The sequence below is a fragment of the Zerene cesonia genome, unplaced genomic scaffold (assembly GCF_012273895.1).
Source record: "Zerene cesonia ecotype Mississippi unplaced genomic scaffold, Zerene_cesonia_1.1 Zces_u006, whole genome shotgun sequence".
Classification (NCBI taxonomy): Eukaryota; Metazoa; Arthropoda; class Insecta; order Lepidoptera; family Pieridae; genus Zerene; species Zerene cesonia.
The window spans coordinates 53006-80145 of NW_024045136.1; the positions used below are offsets into that span (position 1 = coordinate 53006).

General features: G+C 35.5%; 2 protein-coding genes across 4 annotated transcripts in view; both read left to right on the top strand.

Moving 5' to 3' along the window:
• The window catches only part of LOC119838868 (protein neuralized), a 40451-nt gene extending 27504 nt beyond the window's left edge, over positions 1-12947 (top strand). For both annotated transcript variants that reach the window (XM_038365011.1, XM_038365010.1), the window contains exons 2-4: positions 8051-8226; positions 8757-9863; positions 10243-12947. In XM_038365011.1, the coding sequence (XP_038220939.1) occupies positions 8051-8226; positions 8757-9863; positions 10243-10668 (1709 nt within the window). In that variant the 3' untranslated portion in view covers positions 10669-12947. The remainder of the gene's footprint in view (positions 1-8050; positions 8227-8756; positions 9864-10242) is intronic.
• Positions 12948-13989: 1042 nt separating this feature from the next.
• Positions 13990-22191, top strand: LOC119838945. 2 transcript variants are annotated; one of them, XM_038365096.1, is made up of 6 exons: positions 13990-14194; positions 15966-16436; positions 16820-16940; positions 18027-18157; positions 19062-19248; positions 19785-22191. In XM_038365096.1, the coding sequence occupies exons 2-6, from the start codon at positions 15966-15968 to the stop codon at positions 19961-19963; spliced, it is 1089 nt and encodes a 362-aa protein (XP_038221024.1). In that variant the 5' UTR covers positions 13990-14194; the 3' UTR covers positions 19964-22191. The 2 variants fall into 2 exon arrangements, with proteins under 2 accessions (XP_038221024.1, XP_038221025.1); XM_038365097.1 differs by lacking the exon at positions 13990-14194 and adding an exon at positions 14256-14394.
• Positions 22192-27140: the final 4949 nt, after the last annotated feature.

Below are 27140 nucleotides of genomic sequence, written 5' to 3' on the forward strand. Positions count from 1 at the left end.
TATTTCTTAAATTAATATATCACTGTACATTAAATTAGCATGATATAAAAAAGGCAATGGTGCAATTGAATAACGACGTGTGTTACAGTACATAACATCGTGCATCCTTTTCCAATGTAAAGGATTTATTAATCTATATCTCTGTCTCTCTTGTACAGAACCAAGTAAGCGTGCAACGATATCACGCGCGGTGGTTTTTTAGATCGTCACGCTTCGATTGTTTTATCTTCACTGGCAACACATCATGAACACGTATTTATAATAAAAACCTTGTCTATTATTGATACTGGCTTGTTGGTGGTATTCCAAATTTGAAAAAAAAAAGTATATATGTTTCTTACTTAGTATTCTAGAAAGTTCGCCACCGACAAAGACGATTCCATTTTTGAATTTCAGAACAAAAACGGCGCGTTAAATATAATCGATTTAAAACAAAGAACTGAAACCCTTTGTAGTTCGAAGGACAAGCTTGAGTCACGCCGAATGTGAGCAGTTTTGGGTGAAATTAATGTTTTGCAATTGTGATTCATTTGTTTATACTGAAAAGAGATGAAATTCGCGTGATTTGTTGTTTTATGTACAAGAATTAACTTCACAAGGACAAAGACAATGAATACGTTGTATTGTGATGAATAAACACACATAATGTAGGATACATTCGAAGATATCAAGAGCAGTTTTACGACTTGCTGAAACGTTACTTAATATTCATTTTACAGCTTTCTGACCTATATTTTCATACTAGCTTATGATAGATAAGTTGAACAGGACATAGTTACCAAAAGTTTAGAATATACTAGCTGCGCCCCGCGGTTTCACCCGCGTAAGTCCGTATCCCGTAGGAATATCGGGATAAAAAGTTGCATTTACCTTATTCCAGTTGTCCGGCTGACTACGTACCAAATTTCATTGCAATCGTTTCAGTAGTTTTTGCGTGAAAGAGCAACAAACATACACACTTCTTTACGAACTTTCGCCTTTATGATATTAGTAGGATTATGCTTATAAATATTGGTAATATAAATACAAATTAAATCCTATTGCGCCTATGAGTGGTTTCATATTTTTTACGGAATTTATATCGAGTTTATAAAAAGCGCATCAATGGATTCGCCACAATCTATATTTAAGCGAATCTAACTATATAATTGTGCGATCGAAGTAAAAAATGAAAGATTTAATTCCTCGTTCTATTATTTATGGTTTGTCGGTCACGGTTTCCGAACGCAAGGTCTGTGACCTTAGTGTTGCTATATGTCTCGGTTAAACTTTTTATCATTTTCCCCACTAGTCTGTTACATTTTTTTTTGCAATTGAAGTCATGTTGCTGTGTTATAATCATTAGTTTGAACATAGTATAGTATCCTACTTCCTACTAATATTATAAATGCGAAAGTTTGTAAGGATGTGTGTGTGTTTGTTTGTTGCTCTTTCACGCAAAAACTACTGAACCGATTGTAATGATTTTGGTACGTAGACTGCTGAGCAACTGGAATAACATATAGGCAACATTTTATCCCGATATTCCTACGGAATACGGACTCACGTGGGTGAAACTTCGGGGCACAGCTAGTATAGTATATTCTATTACTGTGAAATATCTTCAAAACTGTATATATTCAATTGGCCCTTTTGAGATTTTTTGTTATGTAGATTATTGTTTTATTTCAATAAATATATAAGGTCTTAATAACACGAGATTTAGACAAATAAACAAATCAATAGTTGCTCGGTATCGTTATATATAGTTTTCAACTAATTGTTCGATTCTTATGTATGGCGTAGGACATCTATCACACAAAAAACAATTTGTAATTTTGCTCCGTTTCGACGCGACGACAGAAAGACGAACAAACAAACAAACACACTTTCGCATTATATAATATAAGCAAGGATATAATCGAAAGTTCAGCTATCGTTTTCCTATATGTTACAAAGTTTCCTTTGGGATGAATTTCATTACGCGAGGGGTGTTTTCTTAAATGGGGCGCAGATGTCGACGAAACGGCGCCTATTCCACGCTCATGAGTTTCTGAATTGAATTGGGGGGTGAATTAAGATTATAGTCGAAGTTTCGTTATTTATTTTAACGCTAAGGCTATTGTATGTCGGGTTTCATAAATATACGTCTCTGGTTTATAGTAAATTAATTATATTATGTTTTGTCGTTATACCTACACTTAATAATTTATAGATTAATTGGGAATCTCGGCGGAAGTTTTGTCAATAATAAGCGTTAACTTATTGTTCTTAACTGTTCTAGATCATGCAATGCAAGATATTAAACGATACTGCACCCAATAAATCCTACTAATATTATAAATGCGAAAGTTTGTGAGGATGTGTGTGTGTTTTGTTGCTCTTTCACGCAAGCTACTGAAGCGATTGCAATGAAATTTGGTACGTAGTAGATAGCTGGACAACTGGAATAACATATAGGCAACTTTTTATCCCGATATTCCTCCGGGATACGGACTTTTGAGTGTGAAACAGCGGGGCGCAGCTAGTATTAATATATTTACTTTATTGGGCACAAAACAATTGGTTACTAATACAAAGAGAAATGACCAACTTTTGAACTGATGATTTTCAAAGAAAAAAATTAACAATTTTTGTTACTGACCAACAGAGGCATATATGCATAGGCTTGTGCTAAGTTTCAGGAACCAGAAAGTCCCAAATATCAGAAGTGTTTATGATAAATTCGATGAGCGCCTTCAATTCATCTTAACAAGGCACACTTTGTTTAGGTTATGTAATGTTTGGTTATTATTAGATGAAGGGGTTCGTCGCTCTGTCTTGGGCGTGTAACATGTGTTTAGTTTTAGATAACATGCCTGAAGTACACGTTACACGTTGCTGTGATAGCGTAATTGATTTTGTAATTAATTGTCGTCTGCGTGGAGTTTCCGTGCGTTGTAGGTCAGAAGTTTCATCTGCCAGACTGCATTTAAAGCAAGATCGGTGGCACAATATATAAAGACTGATGCGTTTATAAACATACAGAATGATGGGCAGACCGAAAAAAAGGATCACTTGTTACTCTCGTGAAAATCTTAAGATTTCTCAATAGTTACGAATGTAAAAATACATCTGTTATAATTTTATCGTATTTCCGATACATAATGTGCTGTAATGACAAAGCAGGATATTATATATGGGTTAGGTTCTGGGTTTTAGGAGCGAATTTTCACAAATCGTCAGAAGGGACCTTGAATCTTTAAACACGTAAGGGTCATCACATACAAATAAGATTACACTCACCCAGTTCCCCTCTTCACAACAATGCACTTTATTAAAGCCCTTGGTTTTGAGGGGTTTTGCCCCTATCGATTCATGTTTCAGGGTTAGCATCCACTTTGCACGATCGAATGCCATGCTTAAGAATTAGTTGCGCAAATGTTCCAGTCTCATACGTTGATGCGTTTTCATTTTTAATAGTGACGTTCATCGACCAATTCATATTTAATCTATGGGCTGTATCCACTCGTTACTCGATGCTTTTAACATTCATTATCTGTATATATTTTATGATGGTCTATTTTTATTACAACTCTGGGCATTTCTAATCAATTCACGTTTCAAGGTGTCTATTTTGCTTCATGTCAGAGTCAATTGTTGCAAAATCTTTAATCTAATTTGTATTATATTAATCTAATGGAGAAGATCTTATGTAAGTTACGCCAATCAACTAAATTACCCATATTATATATACGTATATATGGATTTGGTTCATTTGGTTTCATGCATACGCCAATACACAAACCTCGGATGCTAGCTAAGGTGGCGTTGCGTCACGTATGACGAGTGGAGATGCGCACCAGCGCGTACGCATCCTGACAAAAGGGAAATCTCGTGGCTCAATCGTGGGGTGGCCCGGTGGAGTGTCGTTGATGCGTGAACGTCGTTTTTTTATACGTTTTCCGTGAAGTTGGAATTATAAGGGCCAATTGTACGATTGATAAAGTCTCTGATTGCGTGTTTAGCTATTTTTTGACGTTTATTTTCATATGTATAATATGATTAGCTGCGCCCCGCAGTTTCACCCGCGTAAGTCCGTATCCGGTAGGAATATCGGGATAAAAAGTTGCTGTATGTTACTCCAGTTGTCCAGCTGTCTACGTACCAAATTTCATTGCAATCGGTTTAGTAGTTTTTGCGTGAAAGAGCAACATACACACACACATCCCTACAAACTTTCGCATTTATAATATTAGTAGGATTAATATAAGAATAGACAGAGAAGTTAAACAGACACACCCAGAAGCTGTGACACTGGATTGCGTCGATTGTCAACGATTTTATTCTCGAAATTCCTTAGAAATTCCTTAACAGTCCTGGTGCGTTGGTAGGCATCAGCGGTATCTGACGAACTCGATTCCATCACACTCAGCCAGGTGTTACGCAGTGCACTGACAGACGCGTCTATTAGCGGATCTAGACCAATATTGACGTCACGCAATGCACTAAGTTTGGCCGCATACTAGGAAGACGGCGTGACGTCAAGCGCGACATTTAGGCGTGGTGGTTTGTTTTGATCTTAAACTGTTTGAGCTATCGTCGTTTTATATAGACTTCCATTTATAAATTTTTCAATTAAATTAGGTACTGTACTTGAATATTAATTCCCCTTAAGATTGTCTATACTGGGCAAAGCAATTATCAATTTAAAATAATTGCTTTGTTAAAATCAATTTCTTTTTTTTTTTCTTTGCTTCTCTATGTCGAGGCTGCCTAATTCTCCAATGTACAATTATGCGTTTTTAACCATAAAGTTCCCAAAATAGCGACGCTAATAGATGCAGTTGCAATCTGTTTATATTAAGAACGCGGCGCGTGTCCAAATTGATGAGTTTAAATATAGCAACACCGTAATTAATTTACCGCAGCAATTTGGTTGAGCAGATGCGTTAAGTGTTGGGGTAGATCGATGGGGGATGTGTGTAGTTATTCGTAGAGCTTAATGATTTTGGGATAGGAACGTTTTGCCTGTTTTCGTTTGGAAGTTCTATTGTATTGTGTATTTGTTTTATATAAGTTACTAGCTTTTGCCCTCGGCTTTGCACGCGTGAAATTCAGAGTAGTTTAATAGATGTTATTGTACATAAACCTTCCTCTTGAATCACTCTATCAATTAAAAAATCCTATCAAAATCTATTACGTAGTTTTAAAGATTAAAGCATACATAGGGACATACTGACAAAGAAAGCGACTTTGTTTTATACTATGTTGTGATAATAAGTTATGGATTCGTAGTTGCGCGTAGTTTAATGCTGAATCTGGTTAAGTAAGATATAAAGTTCTCACAGTTTCGTGTTATCCAGTGACTTGTTCATGTAATCTTGTAGTGAAATGATACGTGTGTGAAAACTGATAGCTATTAGCAGTTTTCTTTTATTTTTAGCCTTGTTTTTCTGAATTGTTCGTCTTATTGTCAGTCAGTACCGTCGGTCCTTTAGTAGTTAAATTCTAAAATGATTGAATTTTTCATTAGTTGGAATCGTGGTATAAAAGTGATTTATCGTGTCCCCTTCTCGGGGTATGGAGCAGATGCACGGTTGATTCACGGTTCGATTGTCTTTATGGACAAGTTGGTGATCAGACTTCTGCGTTCTGCCAGATTGAGACTATTTTACTTTTGTTTATCCCCACGGGTATCGATACCAGGACCACTCGGTTCTATGTTCACGTGTTCACCACTACGCCAAGCAGGCGGGAGTTTTTTTTTATATACTCTTATATAAATGTACTGTATCCAAACTGTGACGTTCGGATATTTGTCCTCTTAACGTAGGTAATTCAATACTTTGCTATCGATGTTCAATGATTTCGCTTCATACGCGTGTTGGATTACATCCGGAAAGTGATTTTGGGAAGGATTTCGAATCTACGGATCTACATCCGACGGATGTGATCCCCCACCAGGTTCGCACCCTCGTCCGACCACCTGGTCTTCGTACACCCTTATGTAACCTTTGTTCTGCGTCTCAACGTTTCGGTTTTTTTTTCCTATTAAATGACTTACATTAGATGTCTCGTAGTTTTCATTATGTTTATGACGTTGTATTGTCTTAATTATCTTTCGAATTGTATACTGAGAATTGAAATTTGTCTCTCGAAAAGCATGTCAATGAAAAGAATATGGGGATCGATTCCAGTTTGAGTAATAAAACTAGTGGCATTGATTTTTGAAATATGATACGCACATTTCGTTATACATATATCAATGTTAAATGAAGGCATAGTATAATATTGCACAGTATTAATAAGAGAACAGAGCATAGATCATTAATGCTCTAAATTATTTTGATTAACGAAAGAACAATAGAAAGAAAAAGCATTCTACTACGAGACTTCTTTTTTAACTACTCCCTTTCTACTCTTCTTGACACGGGATAATAAAGCCTATGGTGTTCATTTTAATGAATATTAGCTTTAAAATCGGTTGTATAGATTTTCAATCGAATCATAACAGGAAACAAAGAGTCCTCTTTTTTTTCACTAGCTGTTGACCGCAGCTCCGCCCGCGTGGTCCAAATAAATTTTCAGCGTACTTTCATCCCGTATTTTATCCTCTTGGTCTTACAATTTATCAAAATCCCGGATGCTTACATCATAGCGGCTCTCTGAACGCGAAATTACAGCGCGATCGGTCCAGGACTTTGGGCTAGGTTGATGGATCGGCCAGTCAGTCACCTTTGATGTTTTGTATACTAAGATTGCTCAACAGTAATTAGAAGCATGTTAGCTGCCAGCATTCGCTTAGAGTAACATGAGTGGAAATGACTTGTTGAACCGCTCATATTTTCACCCTCGACAAAGTAGGGCTTTGTGCACGCACGTGTCACTTCCTCCCCTCCTCGTAACGTGAACAATTGGTCAGGAAGTCGAACGAGAGACCTGGGGAGTCTTGACGGCGCTCGCCGCCATCTTGCTGTCGTTGGCGGGCTTTTTGACATCTGTCAAGAGGCTAACTAACTAGGCTGGTTGGTGGCGGTAGTTTTGATTGCGAAGTCCTAGTGAGTTTAAAATTATAATTACTAATAATAACGCTAGACAATGTATTTCGCGGTGTCGCCTTTTATATACTACTAGTGGTCTGCCCCGGCTACGCCCGTGGTACACATATCTTCCTCAATAAATGGACTATCTAACGCTGAAAGAATCCGACTCAATCAAATCTGAGGAAAAACTGGTCCGATTTGAATAATCAAATCGGACCAGATTTCCTCAGATTTGTGCGTTCAAACAAACTAAACTATTCTGCTTTATAATATAAGATTACTGCTTATGCTACGTTTCACTCTACTGACATACAATTTTACTAATTAACATCATCTTTTTACGAAATAACTGCTTAAATAATAATAATTCAAGCGAATGGCTGGCCGCCCGCGCAAGCTGCGCCCGCATCTGCCGCGCAGGTGTCGTCTTGTACTTAGGGGATAGTTCGCTCACCCAATCTTATCTATGTTTTATGTGATAAAGTGTACCGACTGACTCGTAACATTCGATGAACTGTGTTACACGCAAAAAAAATAAAGTATCTTTAATTTAAGCATAGAAAGGGTAAATTATAAATGAGAAGAAACTTAATAGGAAAAAGCTCAATGCAGTCAAATTAAAAACTTAATGAAACAAAGAATCCGAAACAATATCGAATCCGACCACGTGATCGATTTCTCAATAATAATAGTAAATAGAGAAATCTTTATTCAACTGTTAAATGAATACAATTATATTTGTTAGAATCAAAAGCCTCTGTTTCAAGATGGAGGATCCAATTATTACGATACATTTATCTAACAAATATTCCCAAAGCGGTAGTGTTTTATAACGATACTAGCTGCACCCGGCAAACGCTGTTCTGCCTTACTCTTATCATTTAGGGGTATGAAAAATAGATGTTGGCCGATTCTCAGAGACACCGGATAAGCACAAAAAATTTCATCAAAATCGGTCAAGCCGTTTCGGAGGAGTATGGCAACGAAAACTGTGACACGAGAAATTTATATATTAGATAATAAGCAGGAATATTTCATTGTTGCAGCGCCTCGCACCTCCTGCACTGGCAGCACCCCGAACAACCTGCCGCCGCTCGGCTTCCACACGGCGGCGCACGGGGAGAACGTTAGGATCTCGCGGGATGGCAGCACCGCGAGGAGAGTGGAGTCCTTCTGCAAGGGCGTCGCGTTCAGCGCACGGCCGGTTCATGTTAATGAGAAGGTGAGGAAAACTGGCTTTGTGTTTTTTTACATCAGAGCGGGCAACTAAGCTGCTGGTTCGTCTGATGGTAAGCGATCCCCATCGCCCATGAACAGAGCATGGTAGTGGCGCTGTTAAAACGCTGCCTACTTTTAAGTGGTAAAAGAGATAAGTGAAGGACTGATGCCTTGATAGAAGGAATGGACTGGATAGAGTTTGGAAAGGGAAATGGGACACTTGCTGTTTTAGAATATGGAGATTTCTGTTTTTTATGATGCTTAAGTTAAACTATTATATTAACTATGTAACTGAATGTTGAAGAAAAAATGAAAGCGGAATAGAGATAGATATACATACGTATATAATCAATAAATCTTCCTTTTACTATACTGTAACTACTCAAAAATATGTTGGAGGAATCGCTTCACCCAGTAAAAAGTGTTGAGGCGACAAAAAAAATAGAATCGATAAGCTCTTCCTTTATTTCGTAAGTCGGTTGAAAGTATAACGTATTATAACTAATAATTAATTTACGTGTTTCCTCTTTTCAGATATGCATTCGTTTCGTAGAAATATCAAATAGCTGGAGCGGCGTCATCAGATTCGGTTTTACCTGTCACAACCCAGCCACAATGCCCCTACCACTGCCAAAGTATGTATGCCCAGAACTCACAAACAAACCCGGGAATTGGGCTAAAGCTCTCGGTGAAAGATTCTGCGAAAAGGACAATCTGTTATTCTACTACGTTAACTCGGCCGGAGAGGTGCATTTCGGCATAAATGGTGAAGATAAGGGACTATTTTTCAGCGGTGTCGACACGAGATATCCCCTGTGGGCATTAATAGATGTGTATGGAAACTGCACGGCTGTACAATTCGTGGATTCTAGAACATTGTACCAGAACAGACAGGCTTCACCTATTGTCGAAGATGACAGACTCATCGGCAGCATGCGCTCCCTGTCAGTGGACGAAGCCTTACCACCTCCAAGATACAAGAACCCCCTCGTACCCCTCAACCTTCACAGAATGACAGGCAGAAATGTGCAGTTTGTGAACGAAAGAGGCGTCGCCGCAAGGATCGAAGCGGAATTCTGCCAGGGTTACGTGTTCACGGCACGGCCTATGAGACCGGGTCAAACGATAGTGGTACAAATTCTCGCCACGGAAGCCGCGTACGCTGGCAGCTTGGCCATTGGTTTGACGTCGTGCGATCCGGCCACACTCAGACCGTGCGACCTGCCTGACGACGCCGAACAATTGTTGGACCGCCCGGAGTATTGGGTAGTGCGACGGGACGCCGCCAACGGTCTGAGACGCGGCGACGAGCTGGCGGTCACTCTAACGCTGGACGGCGAAGTGCGCGTCAGCAGGAACGGTTCGACGCCGATTACGGTGATGCACGTGGACCACACGCTACGGCTATGGGCGTTTGTTGACATATATGGCGCGACGCAAAAGGTCAGGATGCTGACGTCTCAAGCGGTTCAAGCGCAGACGCCGCCGCAGCAGTTGCGCGTGCTGACCGGCTCCGCAGCGCCGATAGCGGCTGGAAGCGGCGGCACCGTGCTGGTCGTGAGCCTGCCGCCGCAGAACGGCGGGCAGAACGGCGTCAGCCACCAGCAGGGGCTAACATTGGCGAGCGCACATTATATTGAGGTTGGTATTCGAAGTTTTATTGAACTCTAGTAAATTTATGGAAATAAGCTAATTGTAATAAAATTAATATATTAAACTTCAGTGGCTTCCATAAGAACAGTAAAGTTTTATATATATTACTTTATATAAAAAAAAAAAATGAAATGAACGGTCGGAACGGTCTTTACCTCTTAAGACATGATTTTCTAATAAATCATTATAAGTATTATTATTCAAAGCATTAGGTATATAGTTAATTAAATTTATAATTTATGTGGTTTTACTTATGTAACCGCTTTGTTAGTATTACAATTATTACCGGTTCGAATTCCACAAATATCCTCAAACATTGTAAAACCAATGTTCAAAATGTACTAACTGTTTGTTTCCTCCTTTACAGCCGATACAGTCGTCATCGCAAGTCTGCGTCACATCGCTGCCAGTGACGTCACAATCGCAAACTTGTGCGCCCGTGCCATACCAAAGGCCGCGGGAAGTCTGCTCGACGAGCCAGAACAACTCGAACGAGCAAGTACTCATACCGAATGGACATTCTGAACTGCGTTTAGACAGAATCCCCAACGGTCCATCGACCAGTCGGCCGTCTACGTCGCACCAACCGATTTACTCGGTCATCGGTGAAGGCCTAACGGGCACCGAGTGCACCATCTGCTACGAAAACCCAATAGATAGTGTATTATATATGTGCGGACACATGTGCATGTGCTACAGATGCGCGGTACAACAGTGGAGGGGCAAAGGCGGCGGCCAGTGCCCCCTGTGCAGGGCGCAAATCAAAGATGTAATACGCACATACAAATCGTGATTCGAAATTCGGAAACTAGATGGCGCTGCGGCAAAAGTTGCAGTCTCGCGTTGGCGGTGACAGCTCAGTTTCCCGCGCGATCAACTGTCACTTGAAACTTTTGCCGCAATGTCAACTGTGTTTTTTTCAATATGCCAAAAAAACGCGATATGATTTTGATATGACATGTATATAACGATGTTAGTAAGTAAGATAAAATATCCAATGTATAATTCGAATAAAAAATCAGCATCCATAACATATGATAAAAAATAATATATTTGAATGATTTTTCGAGAAGTGGATTGCGTGTCCTTCTATTAGTAATATTGATATAGCATTTTAATCACGTTTTATATGAAAATAAATTATCCTCACGTATTTATATGAAAATTATTATCTTGACAATTTTTTAATAAGGCAACACAATGACATGTATTTAAATTCAATAATTTGCATTTTCACTGTCGTTAAATATATGTGTTTTTTTTTTATAATCACAGTAGATTTGAACAAATAAATTCCATTCATATATAGACTTCTTATTAGTATAATAATGTATTCAACAGTTGGGTTTGTCACAGACTATACAAAAGCGATATATCACTCTAATAACTTAAAGAGAAGACAAATTCAAAATTAGGTGCTTGTTCTATATTGAATAAATAACAAATCAGTCCAGGTTCCATAAAATTTTGGTTTAGTTTTTTGTTACAAAACATTAATACCAGTATTATTCTCGTTATTAGAAGCATATATGGCTGTTTTATTATATGTAGTCTGTGAAAATATCCAGCACTAATATATACACTTGGGGTTGAAAACTTCTGTATGACAATTAGTTATGCTAGGTTTTAAACGTTAGGGTTCCTAGAAGTACTAAATGTAGGGCATTTTAGGCTAAAAACATCAACGTCCTTATGAGTGATATGTATTATAACATAACAATTTTAATGTACGACTTTTTACATGTTACCATAAGAAAATTTAATTTGTGATGTCACAGCACGATGTGTAGTATAAAATTGAAGAAGTAATGATTATTATAAAACAGATATGTTATAGTTAAAATTATTAAGACGCAATGAAAGTTGTTGCTTAAAGTTATTATTTGATGAGCAAACTTTGTTGAATATATTGCGATATACTTCATTGTGCTGTGGTGTTAGCCGCCAATGTTTGGAGATCTTTGTAAAACAATCGGATACTTAGCCTATGTGGTCATAGACAAGTCGCTATGACACTATGTTACTATTGCTAAATATCGGCGTATTGTTGTAAAATTAACCGAACTTAGATTATTGTTATTTAATCCAAATACCTATAAATTATACATATAAAACTCTTAATCAGAGGTCAGAGGGTTTCAACATAATAAGAGAATTTTGTTTAATAGTGTTTAATCGAAAAATAAAGACTCCATAGATAATAAAAGCTGGAATTGATGCGTAATATAACCTATTAACCATTCCTTTTTGCTCAACTTATTTTGATATAGGCATATCATTCTATGACTGCACTTTCTTACATATCTTTAGTCTGGTTGGGAGGCTCTGCATTTAATTGTATTTTATATAGTATTCTAGTATTTCTGTGCGTCCATTTTAATTTTTGCCGGGTTCTTCACTTCCTTAATTGAATTCATTCCTTGTTTGATTTATTTTCTGCCTTGAATTTGTAGCCAATTGTTTTTTTTTCTTTCATTATTGCGTTTATCTTTAAGCATTGAGTAAATAAGAGATTTTAAACGATTACACGATTTAAAATCTGTTTTTGTATTTAACGATTATTTATTTCATAGATTTAGGACAGTAATAATTTTATATGAGTTTCTTAGTTTATGCGAATGTTACGTGGATTGAACAAAACCGTTTCAATAAATTTATGTGTTCATAATAAATTTCTCGAAATGGTTTTTTTCAAGTTGACTTTTATACCAAAACAGTGTGACCAGTATGTAATCCCCGATATTAAAGCCAAATCTTATTTTTATTTTTGTTGGTACATTTCTTAAAATAAGCTCGTAATAGTTTTCTATAGTTATGTTTGCCAGTTTAAAATAACACTAACCCCAATACTAACAATTAAAACCCTCTATTATGACAAATTCAGATATGTACCAGCATATTTTTGTGATATAAGTTTTGTTTTTTTAAGATTTTTTAACACGGTCCCTGTACAGCGTTGTCATCTAGTCGTTAGTAATTTATTTTTATTTTTTTTTTCAATTAAAAAATTCTTCATTTGATTACGATGTTGGTGTTTAGATTAAGTTTACAAATAAAATGGTTATCAAAGTACTTTGTTTTTTCTATTTCCTTAAAGTGGATGGCACTATGGCTAAAATAATAGTAATAATTTTAATTAAATAGCATTAAATTGGATACTTTTTTACAAGGGACGTTTTGGAATATTTATCCAAATCGATACACCTGTCGCTTTAAGATAAATTTAATGTCGATAAACTCTATCTTTTACACTAAATCATTTTCATAAATAGTTTAAAAGTTATTACGATAGGATTCGAAGTCGATTACGAACGATCGATTACGAAGAATTCAATGCAGCTCGAGCGACAAACACGACGGTTTAAGTTTGAGAAGGGGTTGTGTGAACCAAGCAATCATCGCGTCATCGCTAATGCAAACCAAAAGTCCATGTGAGCGAAGCCGTGGGCAAATGCTTGCTTGTATATGAAACTTTGAATTTAAGTGTGATCGCATCGTCTGCAAAATCACAAACTAAGACACAATTATTATATTATCTGTGACATAATCCACCACAATAGACAAACAGTATACAATATACAGAGTACATACAGTAGGTACTTAATACACGTTTTAATTCGAAAGTTTTATACTTGGGTTTCACTACTCATTCACACAATCGATATGCATGCGATTTTTGGGAGCGCTCACGCCTTGGAACGCATTGGGCTAAATTGCACCAGCTCGGTACCGAAAAACTCACAGAAGACCGGCGTGAAGTGCAGGAATGCTACGATATTTCGTTTTATAAATCACCACAATCTACCTATACAAATGCTCATGGATTTTGGCATCAGGCCATCAGGCGAACAAACCAAGCTATAACATAAAAAATACGATTTGCGACCATTTCCAACGTGTTGCAAAGATACAGATAAACTGTACAAAATGCCTAAATTTGTATAAATCCAATGAGCTTTAGTTAACGCCCCCTACATTTAATATTGTCACGTCATGAACATAATCTGTGAACGTCGGTGAACGTAATGTATTTTTATTCTATGCAATCCGCATGCAACTTTAAACATTGTTGCCATGTTTAAGAATAGATTTGTTTATACTTAAATCAAAAAGTATGAAGCGTATCCGAACGTAGCATTAATAATTTTTTACAGCGTCAGATCACAGATGAATGGGGTACTCTTGTTATTATTAAAACGTATAACCTTTATGTTTCACTTAATTTTTTTAAAAGAAACGCTTAATTTCCTGTGTTACTGTGCATTAAATAGTGAATTTGTGGATGATTTCGGCAACCACGCCGAAATTCAGTGCCTAAGGTACGTTTTTCATTCATAACGATGAACTTATAAATTTAATTAGTTCAGTTATTGTACTCGGTTTTATTGGCATGTGCTGTTATTCGAGAGTTCTTAATTATAGGTTTCCTAAATAAATCGCCATTTTGTAGGAACTTGATTTTTTAATAAGATTGTGAAACTGTGTATGATTTATCCTCAGCATTTTGTATTTATATGCGGTGAGTAAATAACACAATTTATTTCATAACTGTATCTTCGTGTATACGTCCTAGATATCATCTATTGTTAAAAATCTGTCGTATACGTATATTTCAGATGACGAAAGTTTTGAGTCATTAAAATACAGTTATTTATATGTACTTCCGTAACATCCGTTTTAGAATGTTCCTTGATTTTAAGTGGCATACAAATTACAAACTATACGCATCTGTTCTTTAGGGACGATTGTAATTTTACGATTTTATGTTATTATTATGGGAATTTGATGAATTCATATGATATATGCAAAGGACATGTGTTTGATGCATATTCAGTATTTACATCATTTTTATTTGAACTTTTTTGTTTTAATTTTCTTTATTTTCTCATTTTCATTAACTGCTATTGAAGTATATATTTTATTTATTATTTTAGGTTACTGGATGGAACATTTTGATAAAAATATTGTATTTATAACCTTCTCAGCTAGTTAATGTTTTAATACTCTAATAAAACAGTCTATTACTAAAATTAACTATGCCTTATTTTGTTTAAACTAGCCTTTAGGGGAAGCTTCAAAACCCGTTTGCTAAACATGTAGCAATTATATAAAAGAATAAATGAATTTGGCTAACTTATCATGAAGTTTGCAGCTTTATTTGTTTGTTAAATAAGCAAAAATCCATCTGTACATTAAATTCTAAATCTTAACCATGAATTTATCATGAAACAGCTTCAGATACTTACATTCCTACACATTTTTTTGTTCAACAATAACAACATATTGGCTTGGTTTAGCTTGAATTGATTGTTCTGAGTGTTACATTTCACTCTAATATTATAAATGTGAAAGTTTGTTTGTTTAGATGTTTGTCCGTCAATGCTTTGTCTGAAATTACTGAACGGATTTTGATGAAATTACAGTATAAATACAGACAGGGTGTGAGCTGACTTGGGTGAAAGGATACTTTTTATTGCAATTAAATGCTCCCTTGTGATAAAATAAGAATAGACAGTCAATAAATCATTTGTAAATGTATTAATTACACGCAAATGGAAGCTAGTAGGTTATAAATTATTTCCTATACTTTGTTATGAGGGTTTATTGACAGGTTGTGTCAGTGAATGTTGTAGATTCACCTGAAAGCATTTACACAGGAAAATTATGAGATGTTGTTGATATTCTTTGATCTCTTTATCAAATTATGTAAAAAATAGATGTTTGTGTGTGGCAGACAACTGCCTAGTTAAAAAATCTGCAGGTTAAGCAGCATAAAGTGCAGTTAGTCTTTTGATGGGTTTAACTTACTGACTTCATCAGACCTCATATCACCCAAATGACTGTCCTCGATCAGTTTATTTACTATTTTTCTAATATCAAGACATTCACACATACAGGTGTAATACTAAATAGAATTCGATGATTTACCAACATTTAACGAATATATATTATTTCCTTTATTTGGTGACAAGCAAGCAAAGGAGCAGGTGGGCCACCTGACGTTATATGGTCACCACCACCCATAAACACTATCACTGATTATGTTACAATTGAAAGCCGTAATAACATGAGTATTAAATAAAATTTCAGATGTTCTGTTTGCAAGAGAAGGAGCTGCCACACTCCGAACCGTTTGCGGAGAAGGACCCGCTCGACGCTCAAGCGCTGTCAGATTCGAGCGACGATGCGCCGCCACAGAAACGTATCAAATACGACTCGGAACTCAACCTTCAAGTGTACCAAATACCGACTTTCAATACACCCAAATCACTGTCAATATATCCCATGCCATCGAACACATTACCAAAATTTGTGAACAATCCCTTGAATCTAGCAAATCCTTTAAATATAAGTAGCAATGTCAATAATGTGGTTAAGTCGCTGCAAAGTCGATATTCCTTGCCGTCGAAGCTTATGATCACTCCGGTCACAAAGATCGAGGGAGAGGTGATTAGGTATAAGAAGAATGGAGAGATAGCGAAGAAGAGAGGACCACCGAAGGGATATAAACGGAAACCAAAGGATTTGTCGCAGAGTTTCACGAATGGAGCTACATTACAGGTATATTTCATTTTTCATAAATTTTACTTTGTTTATACTATAGGTAACATTTGGTAATGACAGTTTATTCAATTTCAATATATTTTGTATTTATCAAATTTGATCAAAACGTTATTGTCTATTCAATTATACATACAAATAACAACAAATAATTATTTCACACTAGCTTTTTAACGGAAGCCTGCGGCACGCGTTAAATTTAGAGTGGTATAATAGATGTTGTACATATAAATTCCTCTTGAATCACTCTATTAAAAAAACCCATCATAATTTGTTGTGTGGCTTAAAAAATCTCAAAAGATCTTGTATGTGATGTATCTAAAGATAATTATTGAACCATCCATTACACAGTTTATTAAGCCGTTAATATTTGCTCATTTCAGACGCAGAACAAAATTCTGACAACCCTCTTAGCAACAAATAATACCACTGTCACAGCACTCGAATCGGAACCTGAGGTTATCGTCCCTCCAGTACCCTGTGAGCCGATAAAATTGCCACCAGGTATGTGTCTGAGTCCATCCAGAGGTCCGAATTCAACCATATTAAGTTACATGAGGATCTTTCAAATTTTTTGTTTTATAGCATTCAAATGCTTTATAAATGAGAGATTTTTAAAGAATAAAAAAAAATTGATCACGAGGCGGGTTTTGAACCCGTGTTTTATTCGCCACGGTTCGCTACGGTTTTGACAAAAGATGTGGGAAACGTTTGTTGAGCAACAAAGTTATCTGCTTATGTTGCGGAGTTGCATGTTGCATTGACAATGGTATGTTGGAAAGGTCTCGCCTAAACAACAAAATAACAAAATTGTAAGCAAAATTCTCATACATTATGTACATAACGTGAAAGAGATACAATACAGCTTGTTTTAAAGTGAAAGAGTAGCAAATATCCATACAACCATCCATCCACTCATACTTTCGCGCTAATAATATTAATACATAGATTGTTCTAACTATCTTAGGATACTGAAAACATAACTTATCTATCTGAACATCCATTAAATTTATTGAGATTATCAAACTTATAGTTTACACTGAATGGCTAGTAAGTTTACTTATATTTTAAATGCAGAAATAACTCAAAACTTTTAAAACATACATACAAAAATCAATATTTCCCTCTCATAATATTAGTTTAGATTTTTTTTAATCCTAGCTGCACGCCCCGGCTCCGCCCGGGTAGTAATTTATCGTAATCGAAATAATAGATACTATCCTATGTTTTAAGTTGGAACAAACAAAATGCACACGGTGTACAGATTTGGTTAAAATAGGTTGAGTAGTTTTGGAGTCCATCGCGGACAATCAATGTGACACGTGATTTATATATTATACACGCCTGTCGTCCCGGCTTCGCCCGTATGTCAAGATTCCTGTATTATCCCAAGGGAGCATTAAAATTGGGATAAAGTGTATCCTATTACCCAAGTCGGCTTATATCCAGTCTCTATACTAAATTTCCTCAAAAACCGTTCAGTAGTTTCAGCGTGATTGATGGACAAACATCAAAAAAAAAAAAATCATATTTATAATGTTAGTGTGATTAGTGTGAATAGTATGACTAAGATAACATTCCCAATTTCAGGTGTAGAACTTGTAGAGTTACTCCTCGATCCAGAAGACTGGTTCCCCACCGAACCCTACAGGATGATATTCAGTAGAAAAAAGAATCCCAAGTGGAAAAACTTCCCCTACAGATGCGAACATTGTTTCAAGGTAAATAAGCTTTATGGATTTGTTGTTTGTGTCATCGTCGGCAATGGAGCTGGCGGATCGCCTGATGGTAAGCGCTACCACCGCCCATGAACATTTGGAGGTCGATTGGCAGACCTTACGCCTCTACATATGGATTGACGACTTTAAATTGGTAAGAGATTACTAAAGGATTGCCGAGAGGAATGAAGGAAAGGAATGGGAAGAGTAAGGAAAAGGATATAGCCAATGCCAATATTTTACGCCGGTCTTCTGTGTGGGTGTGGTACCTTCCGCTATGCGAACTGGACCAAATCGTGCCGAAGCGTGCTCTTACGTACAAATCCCAAATTTTAAATACATGTATAAAAAAATGGTCAATGCGAATGCATTGGAATATGAAGATGAAATGAAGATCTATGGATTGTTGTAGTTTAAGAACCACAGGACATTTCTTTGGTATCATTATAAAAAAAATTCAACAACTGAGTTATTTGCCTTCCAGACCGATTGGTGAATTGTAAAACTATTTTTTTATTCGGCGATTCATAGATAGCTTTTAGAAGCAGTCCAATTGAGTAAATAAATGTTGTGAGTTTTGGGTCTAGTAGATCCATCCAACTTCTGCTCTGAACAGGATTTCAAAATGTTGATGGTTCCAAGGGCACCCAAATGGTAAAAAGGGACCAAGACTATGCAGTTTGTTGGTCTGGCTGTCTGCCTGTCTGTCTCTCTTGTCTATAACCAGACTGTATCTCACGTAGTGTGATAGTTAGATAGTAGAAATTTTCAGAGGCACTAGCTCTGCGATTGCTCATCGGCATCGCTTACCATCAGGCGAAACACTGACTCAGTTACCCGCTATAACACAAAAAAAAAGTGATAATGGAACATACAGATTCTTAACACTATTACATAATAATTTCAGGGCTACCGCGTAGCGTCCACGCTGGTCAGCCACGCGGCGGAGAGGCACGGCAGCGTGCCCAAGGAGCTGGCGATACCGTGCCCGTGCTGCCCGCACGTGTCGCTCCGCCGGAAGCAGCACAAGAAACACCTCGAGACGCACGCCGGCAAGCGCCACCGGATCTTCTGCGTCTACTGCCTGCCGGCGCGTGAGTCACGTTCCGCATTCGAATTTAAGGAAGTGTGGTGTTGGGGGATGGGGGGGGGACATGATAATCACACTACTCCTACTAAAATTATAAATGCGAAAGCTTGTTAGGATGTGTGTGTGTGTGTTCGTTACTCCTTTACGCAAAAACTACTGAACTGATTGCAACTTTTTGTCCCGATATTCCTACGGGATACGGACTAACGCGGGTGAAACCGCGGGGCGCAGATAGTTAAAAAATGTGAAAGTTTGTTTGTTTTCATGTTTGTCCGTTAATCACGCTGAAACTACTGAACGGATTTTAATGAAATTTACTATACAGACAGAGTATGACCAGACCTGGGTGATATGATACTTTTTATCCCGATTAAATGCCGGTTACCAAGTGAGTGACGCCGCGGGTTACAGCTAGTATAACACAAAAAATTTATATACATATATGTATATCTTATTCGCTTAGTTTCCACCAAAATACTAATCAATTCACACGCCTATAAGACAATATAATATATTTCATATTGTTAATAATATTTTCAGGTGACCCATCGGAACCGTACGTGAAGGAATCTGAGAAATACTCATTCGACAAATACCCGCAGTATTGGTACGCCTCGGAGGAGTCATTGCGCCTTCACAAGAAGCGGAAACACCCGTACGCCGCCATGTTTAATTACAACTGGTTCTGTACGTGGGGCGAAGTTCCGGCGAACAGCTAAGCGCGGTAGAAATTTGGTAGAAATCGGTAGAAATTGGTAGACATAGTTGGAAGTACAGTAAAGTGTTGTATAGTGACTCGGTTTCGATTGGTAGGAATTTATTGACAAGGGCAGGCGTGTCCACGCATTTTTGACTGGCGTTCCTTTTATGAATGGCTGAGAACAAAAATTTTGTGTATAGTAGAAATTTGTAGTTTTATGAGTCACAATTGAACGTTTTGTGTTTTTGATTCGTTATTTTTTTTAAATTGTAAATTGGTACACGAAATTAAGTTTTTAATATCTGGTTCATTAGACAGTTTTAAATATAATTTTAATATCTTTTATAAATAAAATCGTAATTATTGCCATGTAAAGGCCAGTGTGCGGAATATGTAGTGCGTTAAAATAACACGAGCCTTAGTACTTACGATTAGCGTAGTGATTATCGTATTGGTGTTGCCAAATTAAAGCTATGGTAGAAATTGTATATATTTTGGGAGATTTTTAAATTGAAATTAACGAAATAGCGATCGTGCCTTGGATTTTATCACATTCCAATATAATAAATGGATATGCCAATATTTTTAGATGCTTTAAATAAAACCTTAAAATTAACGGGGATAGAGTGTAAGTTTGTATGGCAGTTAGCTTTATTATTCATTATATTACTGTAAGACGCTTTTAAGTAATTAATTAATGTAAATAATCACAAATATTGACGTCCATTTATTTTGCATTTCCTTGTATGTGCAGAAAATACGGAGAAAATCGTAATGATTAGGTTTTCGTATGAGCATGTTTTTTGTATGTATGTCGATTTGAACAAGCGAAACTATTAGCCCATCTGATATTGTCGCGTTGTATTAATATTCCACAAAAAATAATTTTTAAATATTTCTCTAATATTTCTCTAAGTGATCACATGATATAAAAGATTTGTATAGAGGCGTAAATGAATTAATTATGATTAAATACGTAAAATTATATGGAAAGAGTTGATCCAATACATTACATCCGTTTTGATTATTTTAAAATTTTGTATCAATTACATTTAGAATATCCACAAGTGCTCGACTCATAATGGTCGACGAAAAGAAGAAAATGTTTGTTAATTTGATAAATCAGCGCATAGTAAGTCTAAAGTTACTAAAAATATATATGAAATTAATACATTTATAAGCAAAATATCGTATTTCAAACGAAAAGCAGTGTTGATTGACAGAAAGTATTTTTACCTATACCTAATATATGGTTTATTTCGGTTCCATTATCTTATCAAATTTTGATGTGAAACATCCGTAGAAAACGCACGCACGCACGTAAAACAGATTTCTGGCGTGGCGACGCATGCCGTGGCGACGCGTCGCCACGCTAAATGATAGTGTATAATATATACAGTCTATATGCAGTAGTGTGTACGGTGTAATAATTTATTTTATCATTATGACATATTTAGTTCCTATCACAGTCTATTCTTTGCATATTAATTTTATAAAATAATGTCGATGTTTCACATCTGCCAGGCGTACCGTGACGGCTCACATTTTTTTTTAACTGCAAAAATCATTCAATTATTTACTGCATTTTATAGAGATACATCTCTATAAAATGCAGTAAATAATTAAATAGTGCAGAACCGAGACTAAATAATATTTTTTTCTTCAGTAGTAGATCACTCTCTAATGCTTCGTTTATGAGTCGTGCAATAACGATCTTTTATTTCGTCACACACAATATTTAAAAGTATATAATAATATATATATTGTTTTTACATTGATCTCTAATGATATAGAATATAACACTCATATTTGTAGCGTATATGTTGACAATAGATGCTATCATATATCAATAACATATTTTATAAACAGTCACATTGAACTAAATATTTTATTCACAATTCTAAAATTTTTCGGGCCTAGCAACAATGTTGGTATCGATTTCTATGAGGATTTTTGTAGGTACAATGCGTGTGGACACCCTATTGGTATTAATTTATGTGTTTTTTTATGTTTGCGGAAACAGTTTTTCTATTACATAGGTGAAGTAACGTTAAATTATATCCAAAATATAACAATTTACAATTTGAGCAAAAAATTGATTAATAAATCTTAACGAATAATATAAAGGCATATAATTATCTTTGTTCTGTCCTCAGAGCATTAGTAGGTTACATAAACTTAATAATACAGATAATGCTAAGGGGATAACATTGTGAGAGACTAATGCCTGAAGTAGGCTATACAGCTAAAAGAGTTTGTTTGCTTGAACGCGCTGATCTCAGAAATAACTGTACCGAAATTGAAAAAACTTTTTAAAAAATCTCTCACCGTTTGATAAGTACGCGACTAAATGCTATAGGCTATAGATGTACTTTAGGGTATATATATGAGTGATTTTTATAATGTGTTGAGGGCTTAACTCCTGTTTTTGTTAAAATTGTTGACACAGCCCTTAAGAATATTCTATTTTGTTCAATGTATAATCTGTGGAGCATTACTTAAGTGACACTTATCAAATCCCTTTGCGGGAAAACTCCTACTTAATATAAGCACACTTTGAAAACGCGAAGCGAAACGAAGCGATGGCGAGGCGAGCATAACAACTGAAGAAGGAAGAAAATTTTTATTTTCAACTTAGATATACAACAAAATAGGATTCCTCTTATGGCTAGTTTATGTCAATTTTCGCCGTTCGCTATCGCTTCGCCTTCGCACTTTACTGAAACCACACCACAATCCCATACATATAGTGTAAATATATATTTTTCGGGAAGATGGGCCATATTTCCTGAAATCAACAATTTGAGCTTTGAATTATCAACACTAACACTTATGTCATAGAGTAGAATTTAGCGTGAATAGTTTTTAAGTCCTGTAAATACAACTCGGGTACAAATATCAGTATTTTTGTATGATTTTAATTTTAACGCATTTATTAGCGGTAGAGAATTTTCTAGAACGCATGAGAGACTATTTTCAGAATTTTCGAATGATTTTTTTATTATAATTTCTCCATCGATGTTCGAGCCGAATCGAATATCGAGCATAATCGAATATCCACCATCGTTTGAACGTGTTTTGACGGGTTTAAAACGCGATTTATTTCCATTTGGACGTGTTTTGAAGGGTCTTAAACGCGATTTATTTCAATACGATGTTAAAAGACAATAGGCTTAGTTGAAAATACATTTTTTTTTCATTTGGTATCACGGTGTACATACATACATACATACATCCATCACAATATACCAAATCAATGCAGTATTATATTAGGCTATAGACATAGGTAATATTAAGTTGTGACTCGACGTCTAGTTTTAGTATTCCCGATTCGTTCAAAGACAGTTTGTAAATTTTTTATCATTTCATATTTCAATATCAATTGGCGCAGTACATGATGCCGGTTTTAACATTTACTGACAATGTGCCTGATAGCCTATTTAAGAATTATACTTTCATGAGTTAATCGTTTATATCTGACAGATAAGCTAGCAGAAAACATTCAGAAGTTGTTAAACCGGCCATTCATCTACAAAGCGACGGCAATTTGTGTATCGTATTATTTGAAAAGAACGCAATTTTTGCGTAACGTTATAGTAAAAACTTTTTGACATTTGACATTTAGCACAGTGTTGCCATTGTAAAAAAATCAATTATTATTATTGTACAGTTTTGGAAGGTACCGTAATTGTTGGACTAAATGCAAGAGACTTATATATTGACGGGTACTTTTTTGACTATGGCAACTTTTATACTTACTATCTAGGTGTATGTAAATGCCTCAGTTATACATAAACTATTTTTGGTAAAATTTTTAATTTGTGTAGTCGTGAAATCGTATCTAATTATTACATGTCGAATTATAGAAGATGAATTGTAATTAAATGTAATTAAATATGAACGATTTATTGATAAAGAAATATGTGACAGAGATAGCGATAGAAACTGATAGTGACGTCTCTTTCTAAGGTTCGATGTGTAATATTTTCTATGAAGTGTAAAATAATGTTGTAACAATATGTTTTTAAGTCAGTGATGTCACTTTGTTAATTTTTCAACTGACTTCAAAAAAGAGGAGTTTCTCAAGTCGACTGATTTTTGGGCTTATTACCTCAGAACTTTCGACTGTATGAACTGATTCAGACGGATGATTTTAATTTTTGTTTGAAAACTGGTGCATCCCGTGTGACATTTAAATTTGGTCTCGTTCTGATATTTGGAAGGCGGTTTAATTAAAAAAAAAAGATTATTTTTAATAAGATGGCGGTTAAATTATTTGTTGTAACATCACTTTTGTCCCAATACTCAGGTGTTCACAAAAATAATGAGGTATGTCATAAAATAATAACGTTTTTCGATTTTTAAATGATTCTTTAACTTTGATTGATTTTTTAACTTTTCGTGAGATTATTTTAATGAAATCATGTCATTTAGCATCTTTAATACACTCCTAGTAGTTAATACGAGAATACTTACCACCTAATTTATGTTTATCGACATTTCGTGTCGCCCTGGGGGGGGGGGGTTATTTTAAACATTATTAATCCATCTACCTGACTCTTGAATCCAAATGATATAATGCTCGTTTGAAGACGCCATTTTGAATGTAGTCTGTTTTTAAATATAGAATTAAAAAATCATTGCTTTTGGTTCGTTAAATATTCTTTTTTAATCGATTGAGTAGAGATTTAATCAATCTGTATTCATAAACTTTTTTGGATTTGTCGCACTCGGGTAAAAGCTATTTTGTTTAAGCTAATACGAAGTGGCGATAATAGCTTAATTACGAATAAGACTGATGATTTCGAAAGTATGCGTCGTATATTTAACGATTAAGAAATAATAATAATCAATTATCGAATCGGAATTCTGTTCTGCGGAAGTTTATCTATGTGGAAATGATTAAAACTCAACTAAGAAATGTATATTTTTTTCTTGTTGATTTGTATAAAAAATTTGTACAAAAAAATCGTTAAATAATCGACGTTCCATCCAAAGTGAGTTATTTTATTACGATTCATTCATTATTTACTATAGCTGACCATCGATTTCATAATTCCTGTACCTGAATAAAAAAAAGAAAAATACTTCCTAAGTGCGAGGGAGACAGCTTGCTCTGAGATAGTGCGTGTAAGAGAGAGTACACTGTCAGCTGTTTTTTTTTTTTTACATTTTTTGGCTTTATGTTATTAAATTCTGCAATAAATTGAATTGTTATGGTCAGTACAATATTGAGACTCCTAATACTCCAGTATTTTTAGAGGAAGTGTATTGAGATATGAATTTTGTAAAATCGTATTTTGTAAATAAACAACTTTTTTATAGAAATGTATTTTTATCATAATCCCTTTAGATTCCTGTTAATTTTATAGATTCAAAAGTAACTCTATCTGTGTCTTCACGCCTACACCAATGAACCGAATGGCATGAAATTAAGAAAGGACAAAGGTGTCCTCGTAAAACCCACGGGAGCGGTTCACATGCAGGTGAAATCCCTGGCTTGTATAGCTTTAAACCTATTTAGATCATGACCGCTTCCTCGGCACAGTAGTTATCGCGTGAGCGTGAAACCGAGGGGTCCTGGGTTCGATTTCCAATGGAGAAGCACAAAAAAATGTCTTGGTCTGGCAGGTCCAAAGAAGGCTGATCACCTACTTGTCCATAAAGAAAATCGATGAGTGAAACAGATGTATATCATTTGCCGAATACCCCAGTAGGGGAAACGGATTAAAAAAAAAATATATAAATTTTATATATAAAGTTACCATGCCTCAATCCAACCAGAAGCTTCTATAACGCTATTGATAAATTTTATTTTCATTTACAATTTCTGTTATATTTGAAACTAGCTGCGCCCCGCGGTTTTGCCCGCGTAAGTCCCGTAGGAATATTGGAATAAAAAGTTGCCTATGTGTTATTCCAGTTGTCCAGCTATCTGCATACCAAATTTCATTGCAATCGGTTCAGTAGTTTTTCATCATCACAAAATTTAGCTTTTATAATATTAGTAGGATACTAATTCGATAAGATTCCAATAATAAGAAAATTGGATTTGGGTAAAAAAAGGCAAAAAGAAAAAACACGTCAAAACATATATTTTATTAATATCCACTTAAAATATAATACATAGTCAGTTTTCATTATACTTATATACAAATTTATAGTTACGTGACTAGCATTCGACTAGTACTAACTAGCTAGTAACTCCTTAGTTCTTACATTAGCTATTATAAAAATATAAAATCAAAATTAATCATGTAAAATGTAATGAAATACATAACCTAACTTTTTTAGGCACCATAGACAAGACGTACCAGTAAATTTGCCTATAAAAACTATTTCGTATTAAAAAAAAAATCAATGGCCGACCAAAAACAGACATCTTCCCGTAGTTAATCTGGAATTGTCTGTTTATTCGACTAACGACTGAATTTTTTCTCATGTATTAGAAGAATAATAATCCTAATCTTAATATATATAAATTACGTGTCACGATGTTTGTCTGCGATGCACTCCTAAACTACTCAACCGGTTTTAATCAAATCTGCACACTATGTTCAGTTTGATCCAACTTTAAATATAGGATAGGTTTTATTATTTCAATATCGCTAAATCATTCCCAGTGATGCAGTGAGCATACCTATAAAACCCAAAGACTGATTGACTGATATATCAACGCACATCACAAACTACTGTACCGATCCGGCTGAAATTTAGCGTGTAGATAGCCACTATGTTATAGCTATCCTTTAAGAAAGGATTTTGATACATTCTACACCCAAGGGGTTGAAAATTTGAACCATGAAAACTTATTTTAACCACGTGGGTGAAATGACAACAGTTAGTGATATACAGACGTATAATATAAGGACATGACAGTTAAATCGTGTCTTACAACGATTTAGAGTAAAAAAATTACTAAAAATATTAAAAATTAATGTCATAATTGTTAGTATGTAACACGGTCAGATCGTCGATCGTGAGTTAAGAATCCAAAGGATCTAGGTTCGATCTCGACAGAAGTATAAAAAAATCGCTCATGTTATTATCAGATTAAGAGTATTTTGATGTACGAGTATAATAGTATATATCTCACTATCATATCTATAAATGTGAAAGTTTATTTATTTATTTTATACTTTATTGCACACAAACATTTACAAAAAAAGACATATATGAAACAAAAACAAAAGAGA

Excerpts from the sequence above, each read along its gene's own strand:
- LOC119838945 (XM_038365096.1), top strand. The coding sequence starts at position 15,966 with ATGTTCTGTTTGCAAGAGAAGGAGCTGCCACACTCCGAACCGTTTGCG. Across the intron at positions 16,437-16,819 it reads CGAATGGAGCTACATTACAG|ACGCAGAACAAAATTCTGAC; the intron begins GTATATTTCATT and ends TGCTCATTTCAG. Across the intron at positions 18,158-19,061 it reads GATGCGAACATTGTTTCAAG|GGCTACCGCGTAGCGTCCAC; the intron begins GTAAATAAGCTT and ends TAATAATTTCAG.